This window comes from Nyctibius grandis, chromosome 4 (genome assembly GCF_013368605.1).
Source record: "Nyctibius grandis isolate bNycGra1 chromosome 4, bNycGra1.pri, whole genome shotgun sequence".
In the NCBI taxonomy this organism is placed as follows: domain Eukaryota; kingdom Metazoa; phylum Chordata; class Aves; order Nyctibiiformes; family Nyctibiidae; genus Nyctibius; species Nyctibius grandis.
The window spans coordinates 61,810,747-61,838,079 of record NC_090661.1 but is presented as its reverse complement, the minus strand read 5'-3'; the positions used below and the strand labels follow the sequence as shown (position 1 = coordinate 61,838,079).

At 37.5% G+C, this 27,333-nt stretch overlaps 1 protein-coding gene across 12 annotated transcripts in view; it reads left to right on the top strand.

The window, feature by feature from the left end:
- CDC42BPB (CDC42 binding protein kinase beta) overlaps nucleotides 1–27,333 on the top strand; it is a 94,541-nt gene that overhangs the window by 50,117 nt on the left and 17,091 nt on the right. For 6 of the 12 annotated variants that reach the window (XR_011048155.1, XM_068400258.1, XM_068400254.1 and 3 more), the window contains exons 6-26: nucleotides 2,152–2,245; nucleotides 3,567–3,767; nucleotides 5,557–5,805; nucleotides 6,768–6,847; nucleotides 7,847–8,013; nucleotides 8,109–8,228; nucleotides 10,099–10,232; nucleotides 11,775–12,017; nucleotides 13,694–13,804; nucleotides 14,279–14,523; nucleotides 14,696–14,801; nucleotides 15,389–15,513; nucleotides 16,321–16,426; nucleotides 18,070–18,218; nucleotides 18,837–18,931; nucleotides 19,019–19,098; nucleotides 21,749–21,838; nucleotides 22,260–22,349; nucleotides 22,759–22,864; nucleotides 25,269–25,405; nucleotides 25,983–26,122. Coding sequence is in view for 11 of the 12 variants with exons in the window: in XM_068400258.1 (XP_068256359.1) it covers nucleotides 2,152–2,245; nucleotides 3,567–3,767; nucleotides 5,557–5,805; nucleotides 6,768–6,847; nucleotides 7,847–8,013; nucleotides 8,109–8,228; nucleotides 10,099–10,232; nucleotides 11,775–12,017; nucleotides 13,694–13,804; nucleotides 14,279–14,523; nucleotides 14,696–14,801; nucleotides 15,389–15,513; nucleotides 16,321–16,426; nucleotides 18,070–18,218; nucleotides 18,837–18,931; nucleotides 19,019–19,098; nucleotides 21,749–21,838; nucleotides 22,260–22,349; nucleotides 22,759–22,864; nucleotides 25,269–25,405; nucleotides 25,983–26,122 (2,868 nt within the window). In the remaining variant the exon portion in view is untranslated. The remainder of the gene's footprint in view (nucleotides 1–2,151; nucleotides 2,246–3,566; nucleotides 3,768–5,556; nucleotides 5,806–6,767; nucleotides 6,848–7,846; nucleotides 8,014–8,108; nucleotides 8,229–10,098; nucleotides 10,233–11,774; nucleotides 12,018–13,693; nucleotides 13,805–14,278; nucleotides 14,524–14,695; nucleotides 14,802–15,388; nucleotides 15,514–16,320; nucleotides 16,427–18,069; nucleotides 18,219–18,836; nucleotides 18,932–19,018; nucleotides 19,099–21,748; nucleotides 21,839–22,259; nucleotides 22,350–22,758; nucleotides 22,865–25,268; nucleotides 25,406–25,982; nucleotides 26,123–27,333) is intronic. The other 6 variants (XM_068400260.1, XM_068400256.1, XM_068400259.1 and 3 more) reach the window with 2 other exon arrangements.

Genomic DNA, 27,333 nt, shown 5'->3' with positions numbered 1-27,333 from the left:
AAAGCAGAGATGTGTTGGATGAGATTGGCTCGTGCTTCGAATGGCACTGTGAGCAGTGTTCTTTAAAAAACAAACAAAAAAATTGGTGTATAGTTTTATATAAGCTTTAATAGTCCTCTGCACCTACTGAGCTTGACTTGTGGTTATGAGACTGTAAGGGAATGTTGGCAATATCTGGAACTGAAATGTATGGAATAAATTTAACAATAGAAAATTACTAATAAGTTTATTGGGAAAGCATAGTAAGATGGTCTAATTTTCTGGGTTAGCACATATTTTTCTGTATTATAACAAGTAAGTATGCATTTAGTTTATGTTGACAGGCATAGATTAGTATATACTATTTTGTCTTAATACTGCTAATGAGCAACAGTATTAGTGAAGTTTCAGTAATTAATTTCAAAGCATTGGCCTTTGGTTAAGAAGTATTAATTCAAGTTTGTGTCGGAAAAATTTATCCAATTGGCAGGATTTTTACACATATGAGGACCCTTTGTTAAACCTATCATGGTTTTTCTCATAAGTCTCCTCAGGTGTGAAACTGTGGAATTCAGCACCTTAAAAATCCAACATTGTCAACTTCCACATCTATGTAGCGAGGTGTATTAGAGCACATTTTTTTTTTCCTTGTTCCTAGTAATTCTAGTCTCTTCCTCAAAAATTAAGCTGAAGCTACTGTACAATTTTTAAGTTTTTGGGTACGTGTAGTGGCATTTGGAACTTCCCATTTGAAAAGAAATATAGTACTGTACGGTGCAACAAGGGTGGTGGGTTTAACATAAAGCACATGTCATTTTATTTATTAATAATAGATAGTATTGTTTGAATAAGTAGGATATCTTAAAATCAGCACATTTATAGGTTTGGTTAACTTTTTTGGCTAGCTCAGATAAATAATAATATCTCAAAATGGCATGATGATATGCTAGCATGTTGGGAGCTGATCCTGAATGTAGTGTTGGCTAAAGAAATGGAAGGAGACTGGTATATGTTACCACGGAAGACATGGATGTTCTCCTTTTTAGCCTACAGAATTGGTACATAACTGAGTTGATTCTGTTTTCTGCACTTGCTCTTCTCTCTTCCTTTCTCACCATCTTCCCAACATATTGGCTAGGTGCTCTTAAAATAATTTGGGATATTTTGAGGCTATTAATTAAAAAAAATAACTCACAGCATAGTATGTATCAGGACTGTCTTATTAAGTTGTCTGGGTGATTGATCTTTTACCGTTACTTCACTTTGTGTGAATTTGAGTACAAAGTGTTGAAATAAAATGTGATTAATTGGTGGACTAAATTCAATTAACACGCTCTTTAGTAAATCCTTTTTGGCTGCCTTCCTGATATCAAAAAGAGTATATAGTAATGAGCTAGAATGAAATGAGAATCTTATTTCCATGTCATTTAGTAGCCTTAGCATGCTGTATATAGCATTTTACACCCTGCTACGTATATATGTAAGAACAGGAAAGATGTGGTTTGATATTGGGAGACTTTCTAATGTTACTGTATCCTGTTGAAATGGCATTGCCCTGATCCCAGAGCCGGGGGAATTCAGTGGTTTGTAGAGTAACTGCTGCCCGTACACAGGATGCAAAGGTCTTAAGGTATCCACAGAAGCCAACATGCTGTGCAATAGTGTATAGAAAGTCTTGAATAGCAAATGAAAAATATTGGCCAACAGAAATGCCGGACAAAATTTAGAGAAGCAGTAAAAAAATCTTCCTAGATAAGAAGCTAGTTATAAATCTTGGCAAAACACGTTAAATTAAAAGATTGTCTTTTCTCTTTTATCTTCCTTGCCTCTAAATAATATATTGTGATACATATAATCTTGAAATTATGTTGATGAAGTACACTGCCTATCTGATACAGTTGGTATGACTCACTACAATTGTTCTGCTTGGTTATTTGACCATTCAGAGTTCAGCTTTGATGAGCTTGAAAATCTGATGTAATCTAAGGCTTCAATATTGCAGGCAAAGTTTTAAGTTGGGCAGGAGGAGAAGGTCTTAACTAGTGCAATAAAAAGAGTTTCGACAGTGCATATCCAACATAGAATTCTTTGTTATTCTGATGCAAGATTAATCTTTACAAGCAGAGCTAATACTATGTATTTAAATATTTTCACTTCTTTCTATTATAACAGAGACATAAAGCCTGATAATGTCCTTTTGGACATGAATGGCCACATACGACTGGCAGACTTTGGATCCTGTCTGAAAATGAGTGAAGATGGCACAGTACGTATGAAGCAAAATTTATTGAGTCACTGGTAGTGGGACCTTTTAATGAGTTGCTGGTCTTAAAGCTATTAGGCATTGTCAGTGTGCATCAGGGACGTGACAGATTATAAGCTTGTTGACATGCTAAAAATTGAGGGAGGTGTATAACTCAGTGTATTTATAAAAACATTTTTGGCATCTTCAGCTCCTTGTTTTACAGGCTGCTACCTTTTAAAGTTATCCTTTGTTATGTTTTTCTGTCTTTCACCTTTTCTCCTACTAGCCATTTGAGTTCTCATGAGATTTTTATGAATTGTCCAAAGACCCTGTTTTAAAAAAGATAGAAGTTTGATATTATTTATGTGCTGCAATCATAGGTGACCAGGAACCTAGCAGCCATGACACATTTGAAGTGTAAGTCATTCAAAATGAGTTTATTTTATATGCCTTTTAAAAATCGAACAGGAACATTATGGTAATTGGCCATCTTGTGCGCCAGATTGGATATACCCTTAAGAGCTAAATCACTCATGAGGTTTTTTTGTTTGTTTTGCCTAGTGCAGGGGACTTCCAGAGGTGCCAATCCTGCCAAAATATGGCATGCAACATTGTTCACTGGTTTTTGGCACAAAGTCAAATCTTGGTGACGTTCTGTAGTCATAAAATGCCTGTCAAAGATTTACCATATTAAAATGCAGAATGAATTGAAAGGAGCCATTATAACTCTATGGGAATCCTGAGAACATACTCCTAGAGATCAGAGCTGCTCTGGGACTGCCCTGATGGTCAGGGCTTACCTACTACTGGGACATAGGGCGATTCTGCACCTTACCCCTGTATTGCATCCAGTTGCATAACTATGCAATAAGCCTTAAACCAATTTCTGACGTAATAAAAATAGGGGTCTACTTGCCCTTGTTATCTTCAGATGAAACTGTGAAACTCAGGCACAGGACTTGAACTCCCTGCTTATTCATTTCCCATTTCAACCTCTGGCACCCAATTGCAATTTTAAAGTATAAACAGATACAAAGGCAAAACATTTTCTCCTCTTGTCTTTCTGCTTTGTCACAACAGGTATGACTATTTTTGGTTTCTGCTGTGTTCAGAATAAAATATATCAACTGATTTTATGTAGAAGTGGACTGGAACTTAATATTTACAGTCTTTGTTACTTTCTTAATATTTTCTGTATTTTGTTGCTGAGATTTTATCAGTCTCTTCCCTTTCCAAAATCATGTCATGGTGTCTCTGTTTGTCACAAATACTAGCGTGTGAGTGAGGAGGTTGCTGAAAGAACCTGAAAACTTACAAGAATTATGTTTGCCTTATTTTTAAGGTACAGTCATCAGTAGCAGTGGGTACACCTGACTACATCTCCCCTGAGATACTGCAAGCAATGGAAGACGGAATGGGAAAATACGGGCCTGAATGTGACTGGTGGTCACTGGGTGTCTGCATGTATGAAATGCTGTATGGTGAAACACCCTTTTATGCAGAGTCATTAGTGGAAACCTATGGGAAGATTATGAATCATGAAGTAAGAGAAATATTAAATCTCAGTGTATTCAATGAGATTATAACGTTTAGGGAGAAACTGTTGTAACTTAAAGATATTGGAGTGATGGTAGTTCTTTGCTTTTTCACGATGGTTTAGAACAATATTGTATAGGTTTGTTGGTTTGGGTTTTAGGAATGTTTGCTTCTTTGTCAAATTGAAATTTTTCTCTAAATGCTGATGTTGGTCTTGTTGAAAAATCTAAGCAGTCATCACAAAATTAAAATTAATACCAGCTCTCATTTTAGGCCTATTTAAAGTTTCCTCTGGGCTGTGCAGGACAAATGAAGTAACTCATTATTTACACAGCTATGCACATTTCTGTCACACTGATAAGAGGACCAGAAAGGGAACAGGCAAGTCAACCAGTGTAGACACGAGCTGCATGAAGAACATGAGGTCAGGGGAGTTGCCTGGAGTGGAAGTGGTAGAAAAACGTGAATTTGAGCTGCGTGAAGAACATGAGGTTAGGGCGTTTGTCTGGGGTCAAAGTGGTGTAGAAGAGTTGGAACTTCTGGGTGCATTTTGAACATTAGAGAATAAGAATAAAAGAGTTCATGGTGTCCTTTCAGGAGCTGTGTTAGGAGGATGTGTTTATGTGCATACTCATCCTAGATAGCCAGAAGCTATTTCATAGGGTGTGTTGTTGCATTTTCCTCTCCCCAGGACGAGTGCAGTTTACTGGTGTTTACAATGCTGTGCTCTCACAGTGAAGCAGCAGTGGATAAGACAGGAAATCCTTGCCAGAGCTGACACCCTTGCTGTCATGACTGTTTATCTCTCTCTTTAATTTCTTCAATGAACTAACTGGTTGCAAATGTAACCAGCATAAACATTGGTTACCTGGCTCTTAAACTAGTTGGGAGGAAATTTGAAGCTGTTGTCTTGCAGACCTAATATTTTAATCTCGTTTGGACACACAATCAATATGACACTATGCTTTTCAATGAAAGTTTTAAAGTTTAATTTCAGTTATGCTGGTTTGGTCCCTAATGATCTCATTTTAAACTTGAAAAGTTGTATTATAAAAAGATATATATATGCTGTTGTCCTTTGTTGAAAAAAAACAAACTGAAAATCCCTTCTTGACTATACAGTGGTAGTAGTAGCAAGCTATAATACAGAAAACGTTTTCCTAATTTTTATCTAGAGTAATTTCAGATGTTAGTGGTAAGTACAATTTTTAGATCTTCTGTTTGCTTATGCTAATAGAAATCTTTGCTAAATGTAGATTATTTTTTGGTAAGGAAAACAGGTATTTAACCTATAAATTACAACAATACATCCTTAAATATGGCAATATTTTGTAAAGAATTTACTACTATCATTGTTTTTTAAGAGTTGAAATTAATAAAATCTCAAGGAGTACATCTTCAGGAGTTCGGTGGATCTGTGACTAAGAATACCAGTGAGGGTCTGCATTTATTGTATGATCTTTAATATATTGTAGTGTGTCAAAATTCCTGTATGTCTTAGGAAAAAAGTTTGCTTTTCTTAATAGAGTTACTGTATTTGCAGTTGGTTTCAAACAGATCTGTATTAAAGAAATTGAGAAATGATTACTTGTCCTCAAAATCCATTTTAAGACAAAAAGTCTATCACTGAATGTGTTGCATTGTGCCCTGCCACTGCTCGCTGGAACTAGAACAATGTTTGACTATTCATTTCCAGTTTTATGGGTGTGATTTAGCATGTTCTTTCTGAAACTACCGTTGAAAGTTATGGAACTGATTCCTTCTCTAAAAATTTTTCTATTTGTTTTGTTTTCTAGGAGCGATTTCAGTTTCCATCCCATGTTACAGATGTATCTGAAGAAGCAAAAGATCTTATTCAGCGACTTATCTGCAGTAGGGAGCGTAGACTGGGACAGAATGGAATAGAGGATTTTAAGTCCCATGCATTTTTTGAAGGACTTAATTGGGATAACATCCGAAACCTAGAAGCACCTTACATTCCAGATGTTAGCAGTCCTTCTGACACCTCAAACTTTGATGTAGATGATGATGTGTTAAGAAATCCAGTGAGTCTTTGTTTTTAAATATTACTAACGCAAGTATGCAACCTTGCAGTGAGAACTTATTTCAAAATAAATAATACAAGAGATGAAAAAATAAGTCATTTCAAATGTGAAAAATTGAAGTTTTTCATCTCTGGCATTTTGGGTTATCTGAAATCGTGAGCTGCTTTTCTAAATGGTAGCGCTTGCCAAAATGGACTGCTACTACATGGTCAGTCACAGTTAAAACATATTTCAGTGGGAAAAAAAACCCTTAGTTGCCCTTTTAGTTTACCTTTACAAGGAGCTAGTATTTGGATTTATTCCTTTTCAAAGGTGAAAAAAAAAAATGTCTTCAGAAATACGCATATATTCTCTGTGCAGCTTGCAATCACAGCTGTCCAGGAGAGAAGGCTCACACCGCTACTTCTCCACTCACTTGAGAACCAGGAGGTTGGTTTTTGGAGTGGAAACGTTGGTGTTCCCCTCCTCTGTTTCTGTTGTGTGGTAGTCTACAAACTCGAGTCAGGAGGAGCAGAAGGCTTTTGTGATAATTTGTTCATCAGCTTGTATTCCAAGAAATGAAGAGCTTTTGGCATGGTTTTTTATTACATATCAAACAGTAACTAGCATACTAAAACTAACAGCATGTGTGTTGGTGCCACGTCACTTTTAATTAGGAACTTAAATTTTCAGTTTTCTTTTACTGGTTGCATTGTGCTTTGAACATGTTGAAATGCTGCCCTTTCAAGTGCCAGTTCAAGAGGTTCCTAAATTCAGGTTATTATATTAAGTGACCTGATGTGAAATGAAGTTTGTTCAGGGACAATGGAAGGCTATACAATGAAGCATAACTGCCAGTTGTCAGCTGGTATGTGCTAAGTCTTTCTGTTAGCGTTCTCCCTTTAACAGTTGATGCTAAGTCAAATGCCTGTAGCTCTGAATGGGTTCTCTTTCGGGTTTTCATGTGTGTTGTTTTCATGCAGGAAGTGGTGCCACCAAGTTCTCATACAGGCTTTTCTGGATTGCATTTACCGTTCGTTGGGTTTACATACACAACTGATAGGTAAGCAAAGGCTATGTTGTTCATTAAACTTATTTCCCAAACGCAGCTAATTCTAGGAAATCCTCATTTTTATAAACATGTAGAAAGGTTGATGTTCATAGGTGTACCCAGGAATAAACCTTTATCCCATTTTTTTGTCTCAAGTGTGAACATATTTTGATCATACTTGCCAAGATTAATTGCTTTTGTATTTAATATTTTAACTATTTGAAATTAATTAAAGTTAAGGGACTAGATGTGTCACTTGCAATTGGGTATAAACTTGCTCTTCCTGCATTGAGAGGCTGAGAGCGAGTCTTGTCCATGTTGCATGTCTGCCAGGAACAGTTCAAGATTAGCTCGTTGGTCCAAAGTGCTGCTGGTAGGCTAAGTTAACATAGATGGTTCTGAGCATGGGCAAAGTGGCTCACTTTGCACATCTTTGAAATGCCTTCTGTCTGACTTCAGAGATCCCTCAAACATATATTTGTCTCTGATCTTAAGGTTATTCTGCCCTGTTTGTTATTCCATTATTTCCCTTTGCTGGGGTTTGTTACCCCATGCAATACTATTTCAGAAAGAATCCGGTATGCACATCTCATCCTTTTCATAGTGAGATCATGTGGCTTTACTTAAATCCATCTTTGTCACACTTTAAACTAAACTTTTGGGTTTGTTTCTCAGCTCTCTCAGTGCAGGTATACTTACCTGCTTACTTCGCTGTCAGGTAGTAGTAGTAACCTTGGGCGTAGGAGAGTTAACATTTTGAATCATTTAGGCAGTTTGTAAAGTGAATATGCATCTGCGTCATTAAAGTCCTGAATGCAGGTATCTTAATTTTACAGTAGCTAGGGAATAATAACTTTATCTACCCTGACAGTTGTCTCAACAGTAACGATTACTGCACTAATGGTTCTTGTAAATTTAAGGTGCGTGTTTGGTGGAATCCCAGCATGTCACTGCTATAGACTGCGCTGTCAGTATTTATTAAATTGGTCTAACTTATGTATTTGTTTTCAGCTCTTTATCTGATAGAGGCACTTTAAAGAGTGCGATGCAGTCTGACACTGTAACCAAAGATATGGATGTGCAGCGTGACTTAAAGAACACTTCACAAATAGAAGGCTATGAAAAGAAAATACGGAAATTAGAGCAAGAAAAGCAGGATTTGAACAGAAAACTGCAAGGTTAGTAGTTTGTATTTGTTTGGATTCTTAGTTCTGCTCATTAGGAGGAATTGGAATGTGTTTTATTGAAAACCTTTTCCTTTTCTGATTTTAAGAATCTACACAGACAATGCAGAACCTCCAAGGTCCAATGTGTGTTACAGTAAATACAAGTCGTGATAAGGAAATAAAAAAATTAAATGAAGAAATTGAACGGTTGAAGAACAAATTAACAGGTAAGTCTCTGCCATTGTAATTATGGTAATGCAATTTAATGTTACTAGGAGTAGCAAAATATGTATTGTGTTTTTGCAGTAAGTGGAATTAATATTCTCGAGGTGCTAAAAAAAAGAGGAGGTTTTTTTAAAGTCTCGTTCAGTATTCAGAGGCATTTCAGTTTTTCCAGATGAGCACTTAACTTCTTCTCTGACTTGCTCAGCCTGATAGCATATGCCAGCATGGAGAGTCTAGAGTACAATGAATTGTCTGAATGGGTTCAGTTAAATATTTTCTGTGACGCCTCTAGAAGTCTCAAGAGATCCTGTTCTCTTACTCCTCCTTTTGAGGGGGGGGTGTGTTGTTTTGGAGAGGTTTTACTGGAGGTAGGTGTAAGAGACAGTGGGGAGAGAAGACTAGTTGCTTTTTAGTAACATAAGGGGATAGGTGGGAGGATGTGTACTCATAGTTCATATTTAAATATTTCTGAGCTCCTGCTCCCTTTGTGTTTCTGTCTGGTGATGCGTTAATTAGGAAGCACTGAGCATTGCATTAAAATAAATACTGGCATCTGTCCTGAGAGAAGACTGACTCATCCGTATCACTGAAATTCTGTTGTTTGACAATGCTGTTAGTTTATCCATACAAACCTCCTGTTAGTATCTAATTTTTGAGTGGGAGTCAGTGATAAACAAAATGGTAGTTTTGAATCCTCATGACTTGGCTGAGAGGTTTATAGGGGCCTATAGTGAGGCATAAGTGAGTTCAGATGCTGAGTTGCATTTTTTTTTCCCCTGCATTTTGGCAATATACCCCCTTTGTAGATGCATGCATTGCAAAAATCAGCTCAGCTCTCCTAAATAGATTATCCTTCCAAAAAAAAGCTATTCTTGTATATTCTGGAATTAGGTTTGAATCAAAACAGTTACATTAAGGTGCTACTTCTGCAAATGGTTTGGGTTTATCCAGCTCTTCAGCCGATGGTGTCCTGTTAAATATAAAAACTAGTGGTATGATCTCGTTTAAAAAAGAAGTAGTATTGATTCATGCAGAGTGAGAGGAGGTTTGTGCTGAAATGAGAAAAGGAATAATACTTAATCGTTACAGCAGTGCTTGGGATCCCTGAATACATAGGTCCAATTTCCTGTTCTGCCACAGACATCAGTGGAACTTGAGTGAGAGTTGTTCCCTGTTCAATTTCTTATTTATTTGTTTAAAAGAAGTAGTAATTAAAACCAAGTGGAGGATGGCAGTTCATTTTCTTACCAGCTCTTAAGACTGAGCAGAAATATATAACGGTGGTTAGTTTGTTGTGCTTAAAGATTATAATTTCAAATCAAATTTGTTTAATTTTCTTTGAGAGGAAAGAGAGAACGACCAGGAGAACATACTGCCAGGAATATGGGCAGTTGGGTCTCCAGCCTGCCTCGTGCAGGATGGTATTTCCTTCCCAGAATGTGAGTTCTTATCTACTCTAGGAAATAAATAGTCCTTTCCTGTCTTGCTGGATGCACTAATGACGGACTGTAGCCTTGCTTGTCATATAATGAAAACTATTTAGGAGATAAATTACTAGAACTGGAATTTGAACAACTCAAGTTTATTTCAATGCATTCAAGGGGTGGAAGTTGCATTCCTCAAAAACAAAACAAAGCCCTGTGCTAAGGCTTTTTCGCTTCAAGAGATCACAGTATTTGGGAGGATTTCTTCAATAGGCTGAGAAAATGAAAATTATATGAAGCTGTTAATTAACTGAAATTAACTTAAATAGTCTAAAATGGTGGGAACAGGAAAGAAGTTGATTTTCCAAAGTGATGCCAGTTTGCTTGAGTGATGTTACTTGCTTTATTGGTGTAAATTTGGGACCAGTTAATAAGTATTAATCTACAGATATAAGTAAACTGGAAGGACAGCTTGCAGATGCGGTGGCTTTTCGACAAGAACATGAAGACTCTATACACAAGTTGAAAGGACTAGAAAAACAGTGCAGAGTACTGCGGCAAGAAAAGGAGGACCTTCATAAGGTATTCATCCAAAGATAGATACGTTTAAAAATGGTCATGTAAAGTAGTTATAGAACAGTTTTGTTGTGATTGCAATTCTAGTGTTTTAAATGCTGCTTTTTAAAACTATACCGAGATGTTAGTGAACCTGTTAATTTCATTAGCAATACAGTAGTTTTCCAAAGTAGCACACTTCATTTTTTTGGAACTTGATACGCATCTTATTTATTTCAAATGTGTTCTGCTAGATAGAACAAATACCTAAAGAATTGTTTTAGTTGAACTGTTTAATTACTCTCAACTGTTTCAATATACAGAGGAGTTAAACTCTGATCTATGGCTAGTCATCAGTCCTGTAGATACCAAAAAGCATATATATGTGTATATATATGTGAAAGAGTTAATAGACCTAGGTCACTGCTCCAACTTGAGCCCACTTACTCTTTGTAATACTAAAAGGTTAATTACTGCTTAAGGCTGAGGATGACTTTTATGTAATTGCTGAGTTTAATTACTGTTATGTAAATTACACCTTTGTTTGCTTCCTAAAACATAACAGTATCTTAGTTTAAGTTAGCAAAATATTTTGCAGTAAAGTAAATAGGAGTTTGCATATACTACATACCACTTTCAATAATATCAAAAAAGGCTACCTGTATTCAAATAGCTAGTTTTGGAAAAATCCAGCAGCCGTATTGTTCATGTGACATTTAGATGGACCCAAAAGTAATCAGTGGGCCAAAATCTACGGGGTTTTTGTCCACTAGAATTTAAGTCACTTCTGTCTCCTAAACACCAGTAGTAAGGGTTATTTACCAGAGTGTATGAGTAGCAGAGAAGGCAAATCTGCTCCTCCTGGTTTGAACACATGCCTTTTGTGAAGTTAATGAGTGCTCCTGCAATACTTGTACTAACGGCAGGAGTTTTTAGAAGCCCTTTGGCCAGTATACATTTATTCTGTTGTCTAGTTCTGCTCTTTTTCTTATTTTTTTCCCCCACTCTCAAATGATTTTATGTAGAACATTAATTTGCATTTTAATCTTGTTAATTTTTGTAACAAATCGCTTGCTGTAAAGGAAACGGCTTTTATACTTTCAATTAAAGTATGAGAGCTTCACAGTTTGTTCTAAGGAATCTTCCTCAGTTTTCTGAAGAGTTTCATAAGATTTGCTGCAGTGTCTCAGTGCTGGTACAGTATATTTGATGGCTCCCCTGAATGTGCTGTCTGCTAAAACATTCCTTTAAAAAAAGATTACTGTTGTGCAGGTACATGGTGGTGGCCTTGTGTAGTCAGATTTATAAGAAAGATTTCTGGAACAGCAAAGGTACTCTTGGAGCTGCCACTCTAGAAGCAGAATAACTGCTGTCTTGGTACATTACTGCAGCTGCTTACCTGAAAAAAAAAACTTTGTGTAAATTAAGTATTATAAATAACATTTTAAAGTTATGTGAGGTGGTTGAGCTTTCAAGTCATGCTAATGTAAGTCCACTTTCTTTCTTCTTGGAAAGAATATATGAGTTCAAATGACTTTTTTATTGTTATTTTTTTTTTACTTAAACCAGCAACTTGTAGAAGCCTCAGAGAGGTTAAAGACACAATCCAAAGAATTGAGGGATGCCCACCAGCAAAGAAAGCTAGCTGTGCAGGAGTTCTCCGAGCTCAGTGAGAGGATGGGAGACTTGCGGTCCCAAAAGCAGAAGCTGTCCCGTCAACTTCGCGACAAAGAAGAAGAGGTGGAAGTGAGCATGCAGAAAATTGATGCTATGCGACAGGACATCCGTAAATTGGAGAAGATCAGAAAAGAGGTAACTTGATAAAATAGCTAACAATAACATGTTGCAGCTGCTGCTTGTCCAGTATTCATATGTGATTGTATTGAAAAACTGGGAATGCTGGCGATAATTTACTTTGTAAGAATTTACCCTGGTAACTCTTCCATATAACTTTGCTACAGATCACAAAATAGATCTTGATTTTGTTTCTAAATATTTTACTGATGTATCAGGAAATGAACCAAGTCTTCTTTTTTGTTTGTAGTCAGGCTGATTTTAATCTGGAGGAGACTATTCTTGCTATATGCCCAGCTTCGTAGTTCTTGGGTTTTGATTCATGTAGACTGACTAATAAGCCAGCTTGAAATCTAGAAAACTTAAGGTCTTCATGTGCTTCAAGGTTGGAGTATTCTGACTTCATTTTATTTTTCAACTGAATTTTTCTTTTCAGCTGGAGGGAGGAATAGTGATACAGACTAAATAGGTGGTTTTCCTTCCTCTGTGGTTAGTCATTGTAGAGAATGTCTGTAATATCTTTAAGCAAGTTAATTTCTAATTAGTATTCTAGGCAATTTGTAGCTTTACATAAGATGAAGTGGATAACCAGAAGAGGGCATAAGAAACAGCTATTGTGGTTAACCCGGAGTGTTTTAATCACTGAAAAATCATAAAATTTTATGTATTCCCTGGGTGAAGTGTAGAAGAGAAATTCAAGAGCTTTATAAATGTTACTAGAAAACTTCTAGCAAATTGAAGGGCAGTCTATGAAAATGTAGTAAGAGATGAAGTTTCAGACTTTTATCCATGAATAAGAAGTGGTAGTTAACTGGGAAGGCAAAGGTGTCTGTGGCACCATATTTGATGCGTAAGACTGAGGCACCTTGCCTCTAGAGCAGAGTGCAGCAGGCGTTGAAGTGTTGTTGCTTATTCAGTTAAATATTTCCATGCAGGGCTTTATAATCTCCTGTCTTTTGTTCTTACAAATTCCTCTGTTCTCCCTTTGCAAACAGCTGTATCAATCTTCTATTCAGAACATAGTCTATAAGTTCATTATCTTGGCTCACAATCCTTTTAAAAACAACTTTGCTAGTTGAATTTGAATGCAGAAAAACAAATCTTACTCTTCTTGTCAGGTTTTAAAACTGTGCCACTATTGCTTGAATTGCAACAGTTGCCTTAGTTGCCTCTAAATTGTCTTTCTGATAAGCTTTCTGAAGTCGATAAATGGATGATTAAGCTTATTTTGTTCTGTAATTGCAAGGTAAAAGTGTCGAGTGTTTGTATTTGAAGTATTTTGCAATAATTTGTCTCAAAGGTTGGGATTTTTAAACTGCTTTAGTAGATACTGAGGCATAGAGCTGACCTGTAAATTTAGGAGACTTTCTTCTTTCACAACGGCAATAACTTCCTAGTGCTTTTTTTTCCCCTTAGCATTAAAGGAGCTGTGCAGTTATCCCTGCACATACTTGGTGTAGTTCATATCAGTACAAAAAGTCAGGTAGTAATAGTTCTGCTGCATGAGACAGATGGATGCCTGGATCAATGAGGGCAAAACAAATATCATCACATTCTGAGATGATTGTTACAGTGCTATAACGTAAAATAGAAATAAAGAAAAACTTGCTGCTCATCAGTATGGAGGAAAGGAAATGAATGCTACAGATAGCACTATCTTGTGTTGAAATGACTTAAAATTACTTTCGCTGCAGCTGGAAGCCCAACTTGAAGAAGTGGTAGCAGAAGCATCAAAAGAACGCAAGCTTCGTGAGCACAGTGAGGTCTTCTCCAAGCAACTGGAAAATGAACTGGAAGCTCTAAAGGTTACATGTTTTTTTGCGGATTTTGACTCGTGACACAGGAGCTGCAGTAGTTTTGCTTGCTCAACTTATTGATACCTGTGGGAGACTTAAAAACTACAGCATTACTAGAAGCCTGACCTAACCTGTTCAGATTTATTTGGGTTTGTTTTTTTTTTTGCTTGAAGTACTTTAATATTTCATTGGACACTAATGTCTTGAAAACATCCATTTTATGAATTCTAAGCAGATACTAAACCAATGTGATCTAAATTTGTTATCTCTGCAACTCATTTGAACCCCTTAATAGAGTCATGTAATCAGAGCAGTCACTTATAGGGCTTAATGCTTGGAGACAGGCACCTTTGAAATCACTCAGTGCCCAGATAAAAACTTTTCCAAAGTGCCACCAATTTGACAATTCTAAGTTTTAAAATAATGTTCCCAAAATATAAAGATCATAGTCTCTTCCTGATGGTTTCTCTTCTTCTTCTGCAGCTGAAGCAGGGAGGCCGGGCAGCAGGTGCCACACTAGAGCATCAGCAGGAGCTTTCCAAAATTAAGTCTGAGCTGGAAAAGAAAATCTTATTTTATGAAGAGGAGTTGGTCCGACGAGAAGCGTCACATGTTTTGGAAGTAAAAAATGTGAAAAAGGAAGTACATGATTCAGAGAGCCATCAGCTTGCACTGCAGAAAGAGATCATGATATTAAAGGATAAATTAGAGAAAACAAAGCGAGAGAGGTAAACTTTCGGGCTTTTATTAACTATGGATTTCTGGGGGTTTGTGTATTGCATTGCATAGGTATCTGTGCAGGATGGTATATCACCTTAACTCTGTTTATTCCTTTTTGAAAATCCCAGTCTACAGGTTCAGCAGTGTTAAAGTGTTTCTATTTTTTGTCCTTCTCCTTAGGCACAGTGAAATGGAGGAAGCAGTAGGAACAATGAAAGAGAAATATGAGCGTGAAAGGTCTATGCTCTTGGAAGATAACAAAAAGCTAACAACAGAGAATGAGAGGGTAATTATTTTAGGAAACATTTTTAAGCAAAATATAATTCTCTCTTTGTCACTTTCTGATGTTGAAGTAGTCTACTCATTCATCAAAACATATCTGTAAATGTTCAGGCAATATCTGAATAAAACGAATGTAGTTTTCGCCATATAAACATCAGAGATCTGGCTAAATAGTAACTTTAGCATCTCAGTACTGCTCTTTGTGGGATTGATTCTCACAACTCAGAGGGCACCACCACCTTCTGATTTCTTCATGAAGGCCACACAGAGAGGGAAGCATTTACAAAGCCTGCCTGCCTTCCAGATGGCTTACAGTTAAACCTCGTTCCTCTTGATGGCTTCTACTCTCGCTTTTTCTTTTCCTTTGTTTTGGATTTTGTGTGAACTGGTGATGTGGTGTTCTATGCTCAGGAGGTAGTCTCCAGTTGCACAAAAAAAGAACCCCTTCCAGTTCTTTGGTCTGTGTGAGAACTTCCAGATAGCCCAGGGTGGTCTTGTTTGTTCAGATTCTATAGGTGCATAGACACATGCATATGCAAAAAATCTGAAACTGACAGAAGCCATTGGTGACAAATTAATCTTTTGTTTCAGCTTTGCTCCTTTGTGGACAAATTAACAGCACAGAACAGGCAGCTAGAAGATGAGCTTCAAGACCTAGCAGCAAAGAAGGAGTCTGTTGCTCACTGGGAAGCTCAGATTGCAGAAATTATTCAATGGTATGTGCTGTTTAGAGATCCAGATGGCCACTTTCAACTTTTGAAATATTGGTTGGCTTTTTTTTGTTTGTTTGTTTGTTTTAAAATGTATAGCTAGGCCCTTTCTCTGTGTCTGGGATCAACAAAAGCCTGGTACTTCTGAGTGTTGAATAAATGTTTCTCTTCTGCTTTCTAGTATTGCTGCCTAGTAATGACAAGTGAAATTGTCAGATGCTGTTAAGTACAAAGGAGAGGGTTTTGATGTCAGCTTACTTCAGTCTCTAAAGTGATCATTAAATCACCCAATTTGGAATATTTTGATAAATTCATTCAGGAAGATGGTCGTGATTTAAAAGGTCCATGTTAACATATAGAACCTTACTAGCTGTACTAGACAAGCGCTTGCTTTAATTCACAGATCTGTTCTTCCCTCTGTTATTTGCTGTTTTAGCAAGCTGTGTGCAAGTATTTTCAGCATGCAAGACAAGGAGGACTTGAAGGTAGCCCTTATAAAAATTGAGCAAGCAATATGCAGATCATGTTCCAAACAATAACGGTGGATCTCTGCAGAACTCTTGCTGATGGCGGAAGGGAAACTTCAGTTTCCCTAGCAACTGCCACAATCAAGAGAATCAGATAAAAGAAAAATCTAAAGCAGGCAATCTAAGATATATTCAGTTTTCTGTTGCTGGGAGAGTTTTCCCTGCTGTGTCCATTTCTGCTCCGTCCCTAAATCCAGTGCAGACACTGTGATTATTTGGTGGTACAGTATTTGGTGCTATGAGCCATGAAACTGTTAAGTAACAGTTTTTTGTCATTGCACAATAGGGTGAGTGATGAGAAGGATGCTCGTGGCTATCTCCAAGCATTAGCTTCCAAGATGACAGAAGAACTAGAATCCTTGAGAAGTTCCAGTCTGGGGTCACGAACACTGGTAAGAGAATACCAAGCATTCAGGCTGTTCTGGGGAAGTCTAAGAAGCTACTTTTTTAGTTTCAGCTACTGTCTTATCAATATTTGTTCATAATCAGAATTCTTTTCTCATAAATCCTCTGCTAATGACTTTCTAGATTTTAGCTATTGCTTGTGAAACCCATTTGGACCATCTGATTAGAATTTGATAGTTAAAGGCGGGGGGGTGTTTAATACCTGCCATCACAAACTGCATTAAACAGTACAGAGGAGAGAAGAAACAATAACTTAAACCATTAAAGGGGAGTATAGAAATGTACCTCACCATGTTAGATGCAAGTGAATAATTTTAATTGCCTTTACAGTGAGGTAACAAAGTAAGTTTTCATTTGTGAACAAGCATTAGCTGGTTGGTATTGTTACAAACTAGTGACACACTGAGAGCACGTAACTCTATTTACGTGCAGAGCAATGAGACCTTATGCCTTAATTTTCCCATACGGTAGTAACATAAATTCCCCCAAAAATCTGCAAAATAGAAGAGCCCCCACAAAGGAGTACCGTTTCAAAGGCGAAAACACTGTCTTGCCTTGGCAGGTACTAAATACCTGCAAGAGGAAAGGGAGAGCCATTTGCAGCTAGGCGTGGAAGCCCGCGTCCCTAGCAATGCCAGTCAGCACAGTCTGCCATGCAAAGAGTCCATCTGCTGCTGGTTTATATGGATAAGAAGTTACTCACCCCTTCCAAACCTATGAATAGGAGAAAATAAGAGGAACTTATGACTTCCTATGAGCTAACATTTGCCTACATCATCAAGAGGCGATTGTAATATCGAGAGATTTAATAGGAAGAAAGATCAGATCAAATGCAGTTGGCATTTTCTTCTTAGCTACTGCCAGAATAAAGAACACTGTCTGTTCTTTATATTACAACTGGTTTTGTAACTTCAGCAGAACCTGATCTAAGGCAATTATTTCTCAACAACAAAAAAAAATGCCTCTCATTTTCATGACTGTTATTTGCAAATTCATGTGTGACTAGTGAGGTATCCATTAGGGAATATCAGAAGTGTAGTCCACGGTGAAAAATGCTTGGAAAATCTCGGAAAATTAGCTTTTGGGGGTAGTAGGGAGTAATTGCATGGTGTACGCAGAAGTATAGTGTATGCTGCTTAGCAAGTGTAAGAATTGTTTAGGAAATAGGTATCTTGGGTATCTCAGGACTCAGATTATTTCATTTTTTCATGTTTTTGCCACTCTCTGTATGTTTTAGATTAGTAAGTTTTACATTAAATATTTACATTTATCTCATGTTTGAAAGTCCAGTATGTCACTGTGCAAGTTTTATACTCTTTTTTTTAGATTGGACAATAAAAACTAGCTGTTTTCAGTGGGTTCTCTGTGTTTGACTTCCATGCTCAGTGATCCAGCATTTTGGTTTCAAGCATATTGTGTTAGTGGTTTAACCAGTATAAAAATTGCTCATTACTTCATTTTTGTGTTACAAGTCTAACTACCGACTGATATCCGTGTAGGAGGTACACTGTCCATAACTAATTAAAAGAACGTTGTCTTGAACTAGTGTGAAAGCTATTGCATGTCTTTGAACAAGAACAGAAATGTCTTTAGACAGTTGGTATTAATATTCAGTAACTTACTGCAACAGGATCCGCTTTGGAAAGTGCGACGCAGTCAGAAGTTGGATATGTCAGCTAGGCTGGAGTTACAGTCTGCCCTTGATGCAGAAATTCGTGCCAAACAACTAGTTCAAGAAGAGCTACGAAAAGTTAAAGATGCCAACATATCTTTTGAAAGGTAATAAGGGCCTTGGTTCTGTTTGGGGTTTAATGCATTGCTCTGAACTGCTGGTTAGAATAGTAACTTTCTTAAAATGGCCCCTTGTGCCTGGGATATTGGACTTTGCCGGAAAGATCCCATTCTACAAACTACACATTTCTTACATAGTTAAATGAGAACTGTAAAAATTTCAAGTCAGCATTTCACTGCTGTGAATAGCATGGTAGTAAGATAAGGATCTCTGGCACCTGAGGGGAAAAAGCATAAGAGCAAATTCAAAGCAGATTCGATACCTTTTCTCAGACTAACTGGAGAGTAAACATGTTCTTGGGAATTAAAAGCCAAGCTACTATTAGAATAATTTTGTTTGGCAGGTTTCTGCAATGATAGCAGGAGTCTCAAGTACAGTTTTCACTGTCTAGTCAAGTAGTGAGGTGCCTATTCAGGGGAAAAACAAATCAGCCTTAAAAAAAAAAAAAATCCTTTAAAAAACAAACACCACTCCTCGGGAAAAAAAAAAAAAAGGCATTTTGCAAAATTCTGAGATGTAGGACCAGAAATGAACAACCCTGTGCACTGGCATTCCTGCCTTTGAGATATTTCAGATTACATTTTGATCATATTTTGTTGCTTTAGTAAATTAAAGGAATCAGAAGCAAAAAATAGGGAACTGTTGGAAGAAATGGAAGGTTTGAAGAAAAAGCTGGAAGAAAAATACAGAACAGATTCAGGTAATTAAAGTTACTGTGTTTTAACGGAGTTCAAGCACCACCTATGATGTTGCCTTTTAGCTAAGCCTGTTCTGCTTTGGGTTTTAGGTCTCAAACTTCCAGACTTTCAAGATTCCATTTTTGAATATTTCAACACCTCTCCTCTTGCACGTGATCTAACTTTCAGAGTGAGTTATTACATAAAGTAACTATAAAAATGTGATAGCTGGATCATATTTTTATTACATAAAAGTAATGCTTGGGCACTATATGGCACATTTGGATCTGGCGTGTTAGCCAGTTTAGTAGGACGCAGAATTAGATGTCCAATAGATGTCAGATTTGCTTGGCATTTTGTAGGGAAGCTGGCATCTTTGGGAAATATTCCCAGGAGTTCACATTAATTATTTCCCATTCTAGCTTCTTTGTTTAGATTAATCTCAAAACATTTGGCTGAATAATATATATTCGGGGTTTTTTGGAAAGGCTGGCACACCCTGTTACAAATAAGGGATTAAATGCTTTGCAGTTGGAAGATGCTAGTTAATACAAGGAAAAATACTCACACAGTTCAAGGAGTGTTCAAACAGATATGTAAAATTGTTGGCTCCAGATCTTAATGGTGTGGTTAGAGTAGAAGGAACTGGGAAGAGAATCAGAGGACCCACAGATGTTGGTATAATAAGTTTATCATGACACACCCTCTGATCCTTAGAAAACTAATCATACAAATCACAGCTCCAAGTGGGCGTTTCAGTTAAAAAGGTTTGTGCATTCCCGGAGGAAGCAGCTGTTAAATGCAACATTGAATCACATTTCCTTACTTCATGAACTCTTGATCCCAGAAGACTTTCTGGGTTGTTTTTTTGCAAAACACATGGACAGTTATAGAACCAAGAGCTGGAACTGGAAAGAATAATCTGTTATGTTTATGGAGCTGAGTTAAAGCGGCTCAGGTTAAAACCTAATCAGTCTGGTTAGATTTTATATCTGAAATGTGTACTTTCTATTTTCTTTTTTTTCCAAACTGTCACTGTTGCCAAAAAGAAAGCCTCTGGATGTGCTGTGATATTTGCATATGCATACACTGTGTGCTCTTCCCAATCACAAAATGTCCACACTGGCTTTCTTGCTGAAGCAGCAAGGTGCGCTGTATGGATGAGATGGAAGGAAGAGAGAAGCATGATAAATGCTACTGTTTGGATAATAGGTTTTATCTATTGACCTTGATATTTTAAAACATTACATTAAAAAGTACCAGATATCCTTGAAAACAGTAACATGTAGAATATCAAGCCCATAACTAATCAAGATTCCATTCTACAGATCCTGCAATAAATGTATAGTCCCTATGGAAATTCAGGTGGTGTTTTCTGATGAATTACATTAAAATTGCTGGTACTGTACTTAATGACTTCCATTAAGAATTTTTATTCCACGTGTACTTATAAAGCTAGTCCATGTCATCAGCTCTGGGTTAATTTAGTTTGAATAAATATCATTTGGCCATATAAAACATTTTATTTAGGTAGCCTACTAATATTCCATCTGAAATTTTCCTGTGGGTGATAAGTGATCGTTTTTATCCCTCATATCCATTACAACAAAGGATTCTGTTTCTTCTTCGTCTACATCTTCTCTTCTAGCCTTTTGGGAAGAAGTAAGTTTTTGCTAGTAGTTTTGTCTCCTTATTTTGTTGTGACCTGTCATAGTAAAAATGGCCTCTTAAAACTAGATACTTGCTTCCTTGACTTCTCTATGACTTAATCCACTAAATAGAGCTAGTGTGGTTCTCTTGTAATACTTCTTTACAGGCTTCCTATTTTATATGTTGACTGTCTATATGGATAAAGATGAATCACACTTAGCATTTTTAAATAATTTATATTACCTAATGGCACAATTTGATCTTCAGTGGCCCAGCCCTACCAATCAATTCATAATGAAAAAATAACAAATATCTGAACATATTTAGTGAGCTAACTGAACTTGATCCATCTTCCTGTCTAAACTGGCTGGGAAGTGAGTGATTCATTACTTGTTGCCTTTAGTGCCAATTACATCATTTATGTGAAGTCTAATCTGATGTTTGTTAATCATGATTTTCATGATGTCCTCAGAGTACAGCAATCCAGTATCCTACTTCCACACCCTGCTTTAGTTCTGGAATTGTAGCATACTTCCCCCTTGTGCTGGCAATTAGTAGTTGCTAATGTTAAGTGTGAAATTAATAGAAGGCTTGTAATGGGTGCTAGTCTTAAATTTTAGTGAAATATAAGACAACGTGATTAAGTAGACATGATTCTTTTAATGACAGAGGTGTTAATAAAGTAGCTAACCACTTTTAAACAACTTCTTAATTTTCAAAAGATTGTGTAGTGCTACTTTAAGAATTTTTCTTGTGACAGAATTGCTGGCTGTTGTCTGCTAGAAAAATCCTAGTGTAGTAAGCTACCGTGAGACATAAGCTGTTTTATGGATGATTGCCAAGCTTTTCAAACATCATTCCGTACCTGCATGCAAGAGATTAGACACAGCCGTGCTGGGAAAAGAAGGCTGTTACAGCATTTATGCTGCCTACTGCGAGGCTTTGTATTTCGGTACTTCCAGCTTTACAGCTTTGTCATCAGGTGGCAGGGTTTGTTTTGAGGGGAGATTTTGTCAGAGTGAAAAGTTTAAATGTATGTGTACTGCATATAGAAATCAGCATTGTTTTTCATTTCGTTTTTAACTGTGAGTTGTTAATTGTAGCTACCTTGCAATTCCATTTTGTTGACGTGAGAACACTTCCTCAGAGCTGCGGTATCTAATCTAACATGTTTGCTGTCACTTTTGCAGACCAGTTCTATTAGTGAGCAGGAAACGCAGGGTCCCAAGTCAGAAGTTTCGCCATCTACTTCAGTTGTAACTGCAGAGCAACAACAAGAAGTAAGGGAGCCATTATTTTACCCTGAAGAGTAATTCACTAGAAAGTCTCTCTGTCTTGTTCATGATAAAATATATTGCAGCATTCGTTATGAAGAAGCAGGATTGAGTGTGGCTTATTTGCAATGCGTCAGTGTTAATTACACCTACTTTGAGGACAGTTGCAAATGAAACCTTTTCACTGGCTCTGTGTATGTTGACATACCTCATTTTCTTGTTTTCTGTATTGCTGCTTGTTTGTTATCGTGCAGGCTTTCCTGTGAGTGCTTTAAAACATAATCTGTTTCTATTAAATCAGAATGGCAATGTTTACGACGATTAAATTTTTGATAATTTTCAAAAAAGAAGAAAAATCAGAAAAAAATAAGCTTTGCCACCCCAATCTTAAAACAAATTCTTGAAGCCTCGTTTTGCTCAATTACAGTTTTTTGTGATTCAGGAACCAATTCGGCTTCAGAGGATGCCTGCTGCTCCTTCCCCCACCATTCAAACCATTTCTCTAGCTGTACCAAAGGTAGGGGGACTGTGCTAACCTTATTCTAAAGAACAAAGGAAAAAATATCATTTATAAATTAGCCCTCCATGTTTGTTCTTGTCCTGTTTGGGTTTGTCATGTGTTGTTTGTTTGTTAGGTCTGTGTTTTTAATCAGATGTTTCCAAATGCAAATTGATGGGGTTTGATTTGTCAGAAGGGATGACAGGAAAAATATTGGGTTGTAGGTTTGGGTTGGAGTGTCTTCTACAGTTGAAATAAAAACTTTACTGTTGTCTTGCAGCACCTTTTACAAGCTGCACTTGCTTGAAAGAAGCTCAGGTTTCATAATGTACACTCATATACTGGAGGGTGGTAAAGGGAGATGCTTGCATTACATGAGTACAGAAAGTGAAAAGTTGTTGTTTTTTATCCTGAATGTATCTTTCAGCCAAAAGCTCACCAGCTCAATATCAAATCATTTACAAGCCCTACTCAGTGCAGTCATTGCACCTCTCTAATGGTGGGATTAGTTCGACAAGGTTATGCCTGTGACGGTGAGTCAGTTAAACTTTCTGTATTTTCAGCAAGACCCTGTCAAAATCATCCCAAAACACTAGGGTATTTTAAGGCAACCATTTCTTTGGGGAGGGAGTGAAAGAGAGGGATGGCTACCACTGAATGGTTCTCCTTTTCTTTCTCTTGCATGATCATACTTTTAAAGTCAAAGAATTAATATAAGCCCTCATGGTTCCCTTTCATACTACTAATTAACTCTGCTACCATTAGTGCTGTTATAGTGTGAGTTGGGGCGGGGGAAGCAGGAGTGTTTTCTGTTTGTGTAGTGCACAAAAAAATACTGCAGGAATGCTCCAATAACATAAATCTGAGTCTGTCTATTTTGTGCTATCCTGATCATAAACCTGGTATGTTGGGAAGACCATTTGCTAGGTTTTTTGGCCTGTGGCCTGCTTTGCTGTCCCTTAGTTTTATTTAAAATACTTTATCTGATGCATGTATGACAATATATTGAGTTCCATGTTTGAGTATATGGAGGTATTTTTCTTTGAAAATACTTATCTGTATTTCGATTAAACACATGACCTCAGTCAGTAGTCCACCAATCTGTTCAAGACACTACAGTATAAATAACCTTATTGTATTTCAGTGCCCAGTGTAGTTCTTCTAGTGGCACCCTCTCCACTGACACCTTCAGCATCATGTTGATTGCCTCATCTGCCCTTCAGGGCTTTTTTCCTGGCAGGACTTCTTTGGCTGTTCTTCCCTAGAGCAGCTATTGCTCTGCCAGCACTTGCCCTAGGGCTGCCTTTTGTCTCCTCTTGCTGACAGTTCTGAACTCTTGTTTTGCATCTCTTCCTGCAAGTCTGAAACGGTCTTTTTCCCTTTGTGTAACTATCAACTTTGTTCTTTTTTTTTCTCATGTATTTTCATTAAGCCCTGCGTCATTAGTTTTCCAGTTTGCCTCTTCTACTCCAGGTCTTGATAGCTACAGAAAAAACTAGAATCGCGTTGACATAAGAATAGAGATGACTCCAGTAGAACAAAACTTTGCCATGTTCTACTCCAAATCACTTGCTTTTCCCAGTTCCCCCTCTTTTTAATGCTGGAGACTATGGTAAAATACAGCTGCATTTCCAGAGGCCTGTGGGACTGGCTGTATCTTGTCGATTTTCCCTATTCTGCAACTGGTGTGCCTTGATATGCACAGTCCCAAATAGTGATGATGCTTCCTGAAAGAGCTGAATTTATTATCTGGTCTTGGGCAGCACCTACAGTACTTTGCACGCCTGACTCTTTGGTAACCCTGTCCCCCTTCTGGGAGCACCTGTAGCTCAAAGAATGAGCCAGGCAGCCTGCTATGGGCCACCCTCTCTCCTAACTGTTCCTCCGGCTTCTTGAGGAGGTGGTTTGTAGCCCAGTCTGCTCTAGCAGAAGCAGGCTGTCTCCAGGTTCTCTGTAATCCTTTGACCCTTCGTAATTACGGGACTAGATGGGCACAGGGTATCTGCCATATGTCCACTACTGAGAATATGGTTAGGAGGAAGCGCAGGACAGAGCTTGGTGCCCTGTTGCTCTCCACTGCGTTATCAAGCTTACTGGTAGAAACATGGTGGCTGGATATAACATGTTAATTCATTCTGCAGTTCTTGTCGTCTGTCACATGTGAAGTGGCATGTATTCTGAGATTTTTCTGTGTAGTGCTTCTGTGTGAAGTGAGCTATAGACAGGAGACCTCTGTCCCTTGCTGGTGCAGCACAAAGTGGTGTAAATGGTAAGAAAGGGTGCAACGATTAGTATAGATGTTTGCTCCTTATTTGAACGCTGAGATATATATATAGATATAGATATATATATATAGAAAGAGATATGCCCCTTTCACCACACAGCGTTTCAGTCCTTGTCCCCTGGTTTCTACTTTGTTATGCTTTCAAGTCTATTGCCTGTGTTTAATAGTTTAACCCATTCTGTTTTTTTGGTCATTTTAGTTTTACTTTGTCTTTGCAGTATTCTTGCATACTTGGATCAAATTAAACACCTGCTGTATTTATCTTGTCTCCTACCACTGCCCTGTAATTTTTATTCCTCCTTTATTAATACTTTTTCTCTTCTGTGACCGGGTTAGTTGCTGTTTAACACTGGTGAGGCTGACCAACTCCTTTTCCTTCTGGAAATTGCTTTCATAAGTTGCCTTGAAATGTGAACTCAGTTCCTGCCCTTTATGGAAGTAATAGGCTTAAAAGAGACAGTAAAAGCACTTTAGAGAGTCTCATACAATATCTAGTGTATTCACTCCTTTAACATAGTGGGCTGTTGCAATATTTGACTGCCAGTTTCAGTGTGATTAATTAATTTGCTGAGCATAAGGGTAGACTACGTTAATCTCCTGTTACTATTGACTCATACACGCATTTCACTGTGGATTTTCTCTTTTGTACTTAGTGTGTTCATTTGCATGCCATGTTTCCTGCAAGGATAGCGCACCTCAGGTCTGCCCTATACCCCCTGAGCAAGCCAAAAGGCCTCTCGGAGTAGATGTGCAAAGAGGAATAGGAACCGCCTATAAAGGTTATGTCAAGGTAATAGTCTTTTGTTCTTGGACAAGAGAAGAATACTAAATTTCACTTACAGCTATGGAGCTTGGAACCTCTAAGTATGTTTAAACAGATTTCTTAAATTGTGCTAAAGCCTTAAGGCTTTGTGTGCCATCTATGTAACTTAATTTAACCTTCGTTGCTTTAGATGTGGGAGAAGAGGTTGGTTGTACTACAAGAGCTAAAGGTTAGTAGATTAGTAGCTACAAAGTTCATAAGCAGCAGGAGGGTTTTAAAAAAAGCATGCTTTAAGGAAGAATTTGTGTCATTGTTGATGTAAGCATAATATAAAGTTAAACTGTCCTACCATTTTGGCATTTGTGGAATATGTAAGCCCCATTATTTGTCCTAATACTACCTAACATATTTATTGGACTGTAACAGGGAATGGTTGAACATAAAGGAGGAAAAATGATTGCTTGACATTTTTCACTCCGTTTTGAAGGGCAAGTAGAACGTGTTCTAATTCTGTTGATCTAAGTATAAGTTTTCTAAATGCCCCTGCTTTCTGTGTCTACTACGTGTGCTTACATTTAATAAGCAATCAGTTATTTATACGCAGGTCCCAAAGCCTACAGGAGTTAAGAAAGGGTGGCAGAGGGCTTATGCAGTTGTCTGTGACTGTAAACTGTTCTTATATGATGTGCCTGAAGGAAAATCCACCCAGCCTGGAGTTGTTGCAAGTCAAGTCTTGGATCTCAGGTTTGTATTATTATGACAGAGTAGAAATCCTCTGGTTTTTTTTTTTCCTGACAGGAATATTTGTTTATAGTACACAAGAAACTTTAAGATCATGAGAGCTCTGTTCTGAGAAGACCTGTGTATTCTGAATATAGACTGCAGCTAAGTTTAGGGTGAATGAGTTGGCTCAACAAGTCACTTAAATGACTTCATAGTCACTTATGCTACAATCACTAATATTTACAGTATTAGCATGCTTCTTCCTAGAATTCCATGTGCACACATGGAAAACAAATAGACTTTGGTTTTTCCCCTGCACTCTGACCTCAGCATTGAGTCACAGATCATCCCATAGCCAGTAGTTTCAGGAACATTAGGAAAAACTGAAGTAGTCTTCAGAAAAGCACCAACTAATTTACAATGCAAGGGGCTCTGACCCTGCCTTCTCACAGGAGTCATTTTTTCATGGTGAACAATTTGAACCACTGAATACTGTCTACAAAAAATCTGAGACTTACATTGATCACAGTAACAGAGAAGTTTTTAAATTTCAATTTATGGAAATATCAAGAAAGTGTAATACCTTTTAATGTTACAGCACCTTCTATCTATGTTGAATATAAAGTTTGCATTCACAAGCACCTTGATTTATATTTTTTCCAGACAGTAGTACTGTGGGGTTGCACCAGTACTGCTGCGTGTTCTCACATTTATTCTCTGGGAACCGTCAGCATCAGCTCTCTCTGACACACTGGCGGTGGGAGCAGGAGCGTGGAAGTATTGCAAATAACAGCATTCACATCAGTACATTGCTTGAAGCAACTCCAGCCAGATATTTATACCAACTGTCCCATGCTTTATCTGCTTATTGTAGCTGCCTCTTTGAGTCTGTCTTCTGAGGATTCGTAGTAGATGTTTTTATAGACATTAACCACCACAGCTATGAGTTCTAGCATGGGCAAGTTTCAGGCATTAGTGTCATCTTTACACTAAAATTGGCAATTATGGTGATCAACTTGGTCAAATTCGATTTAAAAAGGCTTGTGTAGACTAGCCCTCTGGGGTGGAGCACTCTGAAATGCAAAAGTTGTTCTGATGTCTGTTTATTTTACTGTAATAGAGAATAAAATCTAGCTGTTTTGAAAACCCTTATTTGAATCCCGCAAACTATAATTATGTTGCCAAGAGCTTTTTACGTGATTTTTCTTTTTTTCCAAAGGCCCCTCTCTTGC